The 8,643-nt window shown below is 41.8% G+C and overlaps 1 protein-coding gene across 1 annotated transcript; it reads left to right on the forward strand.

Moving 5' to 3' along the window:
• The first annotated feature begins 25 nt into the window (after positions 1 to 25).
• LOC110183436 (uncharacterized) lies at positions 26 to 8,306 on the forward strand. Its single transcript, XM_086831147.1, is given in 6 exon segments — positions 26 to 1,112; positions 1,967 to 2,056; positions 5,238 to 5,681; positions 7,581 to 7,606; positions 7,609 to 7,656; positions 7,659 to 8,306. Coding segments are annotated over 6 exon segments (2,205 nt in total). The 5' UTR covers positions 26 to 70; the 3' UTR covers positions 8,214 to 8,306.
• Positions 8,307 to 8,643: the final 337 nt, after the last annotated feature.

Here is an 8,643-nt window from a genome sequence, read left to right on the forward strand (position 1 = left end):
ACTGCTCTTATAAAAGCCTGAGCAGCTCCAGGGAGCACAGTCAGTGTGCCAAGTGGTGGCAAAGGTTCCGATGCGTCTGTTCTTAGTGCTGAGTGTTTGTGTGGCAGTGGCCTCTGCCGGAGGCTATGGAGGCGGCGGCTATGGAGGCGGAAGTGGTGGCCATGCATCAGCCTCGTCCTCGGCGTCAGCTGGTGCTATAGCTATAGATGGCGGTGGCCTTGTACCCGGTAAACATGGCGGTGGACATGGAGGTGCTGGAGGTGGCGATTTCGGAGGCGGCTATGGCGGCGATGGCGGCCTGTCTGGTGGATCCATAGGAGGTCCCTTCGGAGGTGGCGCTCATGCAGGAGGCGGTGCTCATTCTGGAGGTGGCGGCTTAGTTTCCGGCGGCGGCGGCGGTGGCGGCTTCTTAGGAGGTGGCTCCATTGGTGGAGGTCATTCTGGCGGATTAGGTGGCAACGGAATCGGAGGTGGCCATTCTGGAGGCGGTGGAATTGGAGGTGGTCATTCCGGCGGCGGTGGAATAGGAGGTGGTCATTCTGGAGGTGCCGGTGGTCCTGGATTTGGAGGAATCGGAGGCGGTGGCAGCTCTGCGTCTTCGTCGGCCGGTGCAATTGGTGGCGGTGGCGGCGGCGGCGGCCATGGAGGTGGCAAGCCGGGAGGTGGCTACGGAGGCGGCAGTGGCGGTGGCGGTGGAGGCTTCGGACCAGGAGGAGGAATCGGTGGAGGTCACTCTGGAGGAGGTGCACATTCTGGAGGTCACTCAGGTGGCGGCGGAATTGGAGGCGGTCCTGGATTTGGAGGTCACTCAGGAGGCGGTCTCATCGGTGGAGGCCCCGGACTTGGAGGTGGCTTCGGTGGTGGTCACTTAGGAGGAGGAGGAGGAGGAGGAGCAGGAGGTGGCCACTTTGGTGGCGGCTTCAGCGGTGGTCACGGACACAAGCACGGCGGCCATGGAGGCGGATACGGTGGCGGACCTGGAGGCGGCGGTGGTGGATACGGAGGCGGACCAGGAGGTGGTGGTGGATATGGAGGTGGCAGCGCCCACTCAAGCGCCACCGCTACAGCCACCTCATCGGCAGGTGCAGGTGGTGGCGGTGGCTACCATGGCTAATCCTAGTTTCCATAGAGATGTCAACATTCGCTGTAACTCACTCAATTGCTTCCAAGTATTACCCGAGATTTTAATAAAGTTTTGACCCCTAATTGTGGAAAAAGAAAAGTAAATAGAACAAGATATGTGAGAATCATTTCCGGTTGAATTTATCGTATGCAAATACCCCATAAATTTGACAGGGAAACATTAAAAGTTTTCCGGGGAAAACTGTTAATAAGGAAACCACGTGAAAAGTGTGAAAGTCACGTGATCTTCTTGATGGTGCACACTTTACCCTTTGAACAGCTGTCGACCGCGACAGATTCCGCGATGAAAACTTTCCACTACTTTGGTGGTTTTTCAAAGGGAAAATCTGGCATGCAAAGTTTTTCATCGAAATTAATGGCCTATTACGGGGCGACTTGTATTAGCCCCCAAAAACCCCACGAAGACATTGATGCCACTCATGGCCACATAAATCTCTTAAATGGCCAAGACAGACTCTCCGCTCTCTTCTGGAGTTTTATGAGTCCCCCACAAACATTTATCATTAGGTAAAGTTTTACTATTGCAAATTGTTGCACACACAGAATGGCAACAAATTGAAATCTTAAGCAAGCGCAGGACGAAGGACCTCGCCAGAGGCTGAAAGTGCAGTTTTATTGCCAAAGGAAAGCAGCAGATGCTGCTCTATGCACAGGAGAAAATATACATTTAATATGATTTAATTTTTCTTAAAGGAAATATTAATAAAGAGGATTGGTTAGGAAAGACTTGGGCCTAAATTATCCCTCAATTAATTGGTTAACTCAAGTAGAAAATCATCTAGAACCCTGGACTTCCTTCAATTAACATAGTTTTTGTTTGCAGTGCTGTTCCTAGAGTCTCGAGTCCGTTGTCTGGACCCGGCAATAAACTCCGAGACCAATTTGCACAAGGACGATGAACCCCTGTGGTGCAGTTTTGCAACATAAAAGCGGAAAAGCGGAAGTTGGGCCAACAGACGGTTGGCGGTTTGCCACAGAAGAGAATCGAGTCGCTCTCTCTGGCTGCAACAGTTGTTGGCCTTTTGTTGGATTGACAATATTGCCCGGGCACCAAGCCCCCCTTTGTTTGCAGCAAATTTATGTTAGGCAATAAAATAAAGTAAATGTGAAATGTTTATCAATGTGCCAATGTGCATATTTCAGCGCACAGTTCAGGCTCAGCTCAGGTGGATGCGGTGCCACAAAGTATGCAGCATTCCGGCCGCCCTGGAAAACGATACCTCGCCACTTCATGGAAGCCAGAAAGTAGACACCATAAATGCAGGGTCCGATCCCCAGTATTTTAATTAAAATTAAATAATTCAGATTGCATATCATACGATGGTTTACGCCGGTCATGTATCGCTTTGTTCATTAGCCCCGCGGTCGCATAATTGAAAAGTTTGCCTCGGCGCCGAGCATGGGTGCTTTTCAATTTGTGCGGGAAAACTATGGAAAAACGGTAATAACAATAACGATAAATGCTGCAAAAATATTACAAAGCATTGATTGCAGGTCAGAGGGAGTGTGTGTGCGTTTACATAATTAACATGACGTTCATTAGTTGGCATTTAAATAATATTTGATGTTGTCAGGGTCCGCTCCCACCTCCTGGCTAATGGAATAATATTCGTTTTTGGTCAGCATCAAATTATTTCAATTTGGTTGGATTTTAATAAACAAATATTGGCAATTGCAGTTCATTACAAGAGCTAGTACTCTCGGTTATTTATTCAGGGAAATAGTATAAAGGAAGTTGTTATTAAAATTTTTGTTTATTAATCCCCATTCGATGCTGCGCCATTTCAAGGCCATTAATCATGCCACACAAAGGAGAATTACATAAAGCCCAGGTGGCTTATATAAAATCATCACTAATTTGGCAAGAAATATAATAAATAAAAGAGTATAGAAATTAAACAAACGATCCCCAGGGCGACCGACCGGTTCCATTAGGCGATTATGTTACCGACTTTTTGCATAAACCGAAAAACGTAAACAAAATTCAAATCACCGGCGAATTCATTAATTTATTTTATAAAACTACACACCAGGTTCCAGAGTACAGGCAATATCTACGAATTAAGGATTCCCCTGACTAATTTTATCGACAAAAAATCACCGAACTATATTGATAATTGACTTTTCACAACTTACAGTCAGGGGCCTGGAAAACCCCTTTCAGATATGAGTCGCTAATTCGTCACATATCATCTGGAACGATGTGTGCTATGACGACACTAGAACTGGTTTTTAGATTCTATATTCTCTTCTATTTGTATTTGTTTGTTGTTTTCTTAATTAACAACGAATCTGTAAAAAAATCTCGTTCTTCGCGCTTGGGAGACTTTATTGTTATGGAACCCAATCCCGAGCCCCGAATTGTGGGGTTTTTGCAAATACAATTGAGAGAGGTATATCATTAGGGCTAGTGATTTTTTCTTGGCCCGCTAATGATCGATGCAAACATATCATTATGCACAGAGTGAGTGTGTAAAGTTAAAATAGCCATGAATGGGAGATTTCACTCTCCCGGCTATATCTCTCACTTGGTTTAGCAAAATCGTGTGTGAATTATTTGCTTTAACGAAACTGATCGAGGTAAACAGAACTACTGTTCGCTATAGTAGTGAAAAAATCCCAGTTCAGGTTGAATGGTTTCGATATAAAGGTTTTATATTATTTATTTTACTTTTTATAGATTATAGATTGATTGATGGGGTAGATTTTGATGTCAATCGTATTTTTTTTAATGTATTTTCAACATTCACTTGAAGCTTTCTCTTTTACTTTACAATAATGAAAATCTTTCTTTCTGAAGATTGGGATGCCAAATAAAGTCGTCTATTTTAAGGATCATTTCAATAACACTCTTAGGACTTTAGACTCTCAACAAATATAGCTTCAGCGATCGTAGACTGAAGACTTTCTGGGTTGAACTGAGCCACCTCTCCATGCAGAAAGATCGCGAAACCCAGAGAAATGCCCAGTGATCTCACCTTCACCTGCTCCAACTGCTCAAACTGCCCCATCCACTCCACACGAGCATCTTTTGTTTGACAACAACGCCATTGAAACCGCTTTTGGGGGCGAACAAAACACGATCGAGGGGAATAAACTCTTCAAGATGAACTTGTCAGATGATCGGCATTAGAAGAGATCAAATGGCGATGAGTAAGTAGGGGGAACTACGCAGATCAGGAAGAGCACAGACCCCGAATGGGTTTTGTAAACACTCCGGTGATCCTCAATTATAAACACACGCATCACTTGGGGCACCTGGGCGTAGGTCGTCCAATGGTGTTAATTATGCGTTTTCAAATATCGAAGCCAGTTTGGGGAATCACCCGGCAAACAAAGTCACCATTCTAGCCGGCAAAGACACTAGGCAGCATAATATTGATCAATTAGTGTATTAATGTGTTTTTAAAAAGGTTAAATATAACATTTATGGTTTAAATTGTATTCTTTAAAATGTTGAATAATTTATATTAATGAATGAATTTTAGTTTGTAAATACTTGGACATATAATTTAATGTAAACTTTTTAAATTGTTGTATTTGAACCCTTTCTATCTATTTATTTCCTTATCAAATATGGCTTTTGACTTATACATTTATTTATTTTCACAAAAGGTAATTGCTTTTTAAAGTATATAAATAATAAATAAAAGTCTTGTTTAATTATGTAAAAAGACAAAACTTCTAACAAAAACCACTTAATATCTGACACCTTTAAAAGCAAAATTACAATTATAAATTCTCCGAGAAATTCCCCTAAAATATTTATTATACTTTAATAATTTTTTTCTGGTTTCTTAATAAGCTCTATAAAAGTGTAATTCCATTTTTTTGTTGCTCTGTGTAATTAGATCTTAAAGCAACTGGATTGAAATAATAAAGTAAAAACCGGTAGGTGATCGGTAGGTGATCTGCCAAAACCATTTATCACCATCATCTCGTTTCGTCTCGTCTCAATTGTCGCATTTTTTGACTCTCCGGCTCTGTTGTTTTTTTGGATACAATTTAATACAATCACAATCGGTATAAATACTATAGCCAGTCCGGCGAGAGTCCGTCAGTTCTAATCCAGACAACTCAGTGATCGCAAACAGAATCCAGATCGAGAATCGTGATGAAGGCCCTCATTGTTCTTGCCGTGCTGGTGGCCGTTGCTTCGGCGGTGCCTCAATTCTACGGAGGACCTGGAGGATTCGGTGGCGGATTCAGGGGTCCCGGTGGATTTAGAGGTCACGGACGTTTTAGGGGTGGATTTGGAGGACCTGGAGGATTTGGAGGCGGAGGTTATGGACCCTATGGGGGTGGTGGTGGATTCGGAAACCCCTATGGTGGCTTCGGAGGCAACCCATATGGTGGTTATGGCCCAAGTCCCATTGCCGCATTTGGCGGAAATCCGTATGGAGGCGGTGTCCCCATTGGTGGAGGCGGCGGAAGTGCTGCAGCATCGGCTTCATCGAGTTCCTCGGCCTCAAGTGGTGGCGGCGGAGCAGCATCCTCTTCAGCTTCTTCATCGGCCTCGGCTGCCGGCGGCGGCGGCGGTTTCTACGGATAAACGCCTAATTTAGTGATTAGTTTAAGTTATTTTGTAATTGTTTGAAGAAAGTCTGAAGTAAAAGAAAATTGTTGAAAAAATTTAAAATAAAAAAAATAGTGTTCTTTATTTAAATTAATATCTATTTAATGTGAAGATTTTAAGATTTTTTTAGGTTGCACAAAAAATATTCACATCAAATTTTAAGCAGCTTTGGACTGTCAACGATTTTATCAGTTATATTTCCTATTCCTACCTGTAAAAGATAGTTAGGTACCTCAGTGTTATGTTTTCAATGCTTTACCTGCTTAAGTCGCAGGACAAGCCACTGGTAATTACCTCAGGCTTCTTTTGGTAATTAGTTAATTAGCAAACAATTACAAGACCATTAGGGGAATCGCCTGAGATTTATTTGGATGTATTTCTTATGCTCTATATTTATTTTTATCATAATCAGTACTTTAATTACGGTATATTTCAGGAACTATAATACTTTTTTAATGCCTTTTATTATTAAATATAATTATTTTTATTCACAAACAGATTCTCATTCAGTACCGTTGCCGATCTGCTACTGTTTATATTCGTGATCTATGTAGACTGAGCTGTATAAAAACGCCGTTAAATTATGCATATAAGTCGGCAGAAATAATAAAAATAGTTGCACATACAGCTTGTCATACAGTTTTGGCTGGATTTTGTCTTGAATAATGCGGGCTTTGGGGATATATTAGACTTTCCAATGCCCTGTTGCATATTTATGTGCCCCACTAAACTGGGAGTCCCCTCAAAGCTTGACACCTGTTCAACTCAAAGATCCTTACTTCAAAAGTAAAAACACATTTCAAACCAATTTGAATCACAAATTTCGTTTGTTGGATTTTTGTTTTTATATTTTCATGCCTTTCGGTATTAATTAGAATATTTAACATTTCGACAAAATACACGTTTTATAATATTATCAATTATACGCGGCTTTTATGGAAATCATAAACAAACAAACAAACATATAAAAAGTTGAGAGTAGCGAAAAAAAAGAAATAAATTATAATACTGAGGTCCAATCGAAAATGATTTTAGCATAAATTATTTTGCGGACAGTTAAATCAGTCATTTGCTTCAGATACAATAGAGAAATTTAATTATTAGCTTGGCAGAGATGCCTCAAAGGCGAACTAGTTCCCGGAGCTAACTTGAAATTTTTAATTAAAAGATTTAAATTCACTTTTTAAATTGAACATTTACTGAGTTTTTGGGTGTAAATTAAACCAAAGATTTTAGATCAATCTATAAATCTGTAATCTTACTCTTTTATTGAATTCGGATATTTTTAAACGAAAGGCAATGGATATTTATTGTAGATTGCCAGAACCTAAAGATATATTTTACCTAAGGGATTAATAACCAACTTTTTCCGCACACCGATGTCCTAATTTTCTCATAAGATAATAAGGCACACAGAAAAATAGCTAATGTTATTAAATAAATTTGTATTATAAATATATCTATAGAAACCTTGCATTATAAAACGTATACCATTAAACAACTTCCTTTTTATATTTTTCTACACCCGAAATATACCTTTGGGAATAATTATGACTTGGTGCTTCCAAAACTAGTTGATCTATGACATCACTGGCGCCTCATCTACGTCTGGCTATATAATTATATATATGTAATTTTATATATAGTTTGTTGTTTACCTGAATGCGGGCAGCAGCAGTAGATTGTCCGAGGTGCTCGAGATGATCGTAGGTGAGATCAACCGGTTGCACCGACCGGGTCTAGGCGGTGTAGTGTATAGGGCCTGCGGCCGATCTCGTACGTTCCGAACCTGCTAATGAGCCCGGCCATAAATATATGTATGTAATCCGTTGTTGTTGCTGCCAGATAGATAGATAGATAGTGCGCGCTTCAGGGTGGATCACCGAAATGGCCGATCACCGAATCTCTTTCCCGAGGCGGAACTGAATAAAAGCCGCCGGCCGGCGGTGCAGGGACCAAAGTGTTCGGACCACTCTCGAGGCGACAACAACCCAAAATGAAACTATTCATCGCGCTCTCCGTTCTGGCGGCTGTGGCAACGGCCCTGCCACAATTCGGCGGCGGCAATGCCAACGCCAATGCCAACGCTAATGCCAATGCCCAGGGATTCGGTGGAGGTCGTCAAGGATTCGGTGGTCCAGGATTTGGAGGTCGCCCAGGATTCGGTGGTCCAGGATTTGGCGGTCCAGGATTCGGAGGTCGCCCAGGATTCGGTGGCCCAGGATTTGGCAGTCCAGGATTCGGTGGTCCAGGATTCGGTGGCCCTGGATTTGGCGGCCCTGGTGGCTATAATCGTGGAGGAGGCGGTGGATTTGGACCCGGTTTTGGAGGACGTCCAGGATTCGGTGGCGGCGGCGGCGGCGGTGGTTCCTCTTCTGCTTCGGCCTCGTCCTCGGCGTCGGCTGCTGGAGGCGGTGGACGTGGTGGCGGTGGCTCAGCATCCGCATCCTCTTCAGCCTCTGCTTCAAGCGGTGGTGGTGGATTCCGCGGTTAAGCCAAACCAAAACAAAAATACATATTAGGAATTTAAGCGATAAGAAATGACTGTGAATAAAACATAAATAAATTAAAAACAACATAAACAAAATCTGAAAAGAAGTTTAATATTGCGGGGAGGGGTAGATAGAATAATTCAAAGTTATTTAATAATCACACAGATAGGTTATATATTATTTATAATATTTATCTATTATATAAAAGAATAATATATTTCCATAAAAGAGTAGTAAGACACATTTATTTGAATGATGTTTTCATTTATGGAGTGCATGCAATTTATGGTTGAAAAATTGTTAGGTTTCTTCTTATATAAGTAAGTAAAATAAATTGTTCTTAAATTACTCAGTTATTAACTTTTTATAGTTATCTATCAATGATTTGTAAAATTAAACAATTAATAGAACTTTAGAACTTTAGTTATAAAA

This window comes from Drosophila serrata, unplaced genomic scaffold, assembly GCF_035046125.1.
Source record: "Drosophila serrata isolate PLE 108 unplaced genomic scaffold, ASM3504612v1 contig_240, whole genome shotgun sequence".
Classification (NCBI taxonomy): Eukaryota; Metazoa; Arthropoda; class Insecta; order Diptera; family Drosophilidae; genus Drosophila; species Drosophila serrata.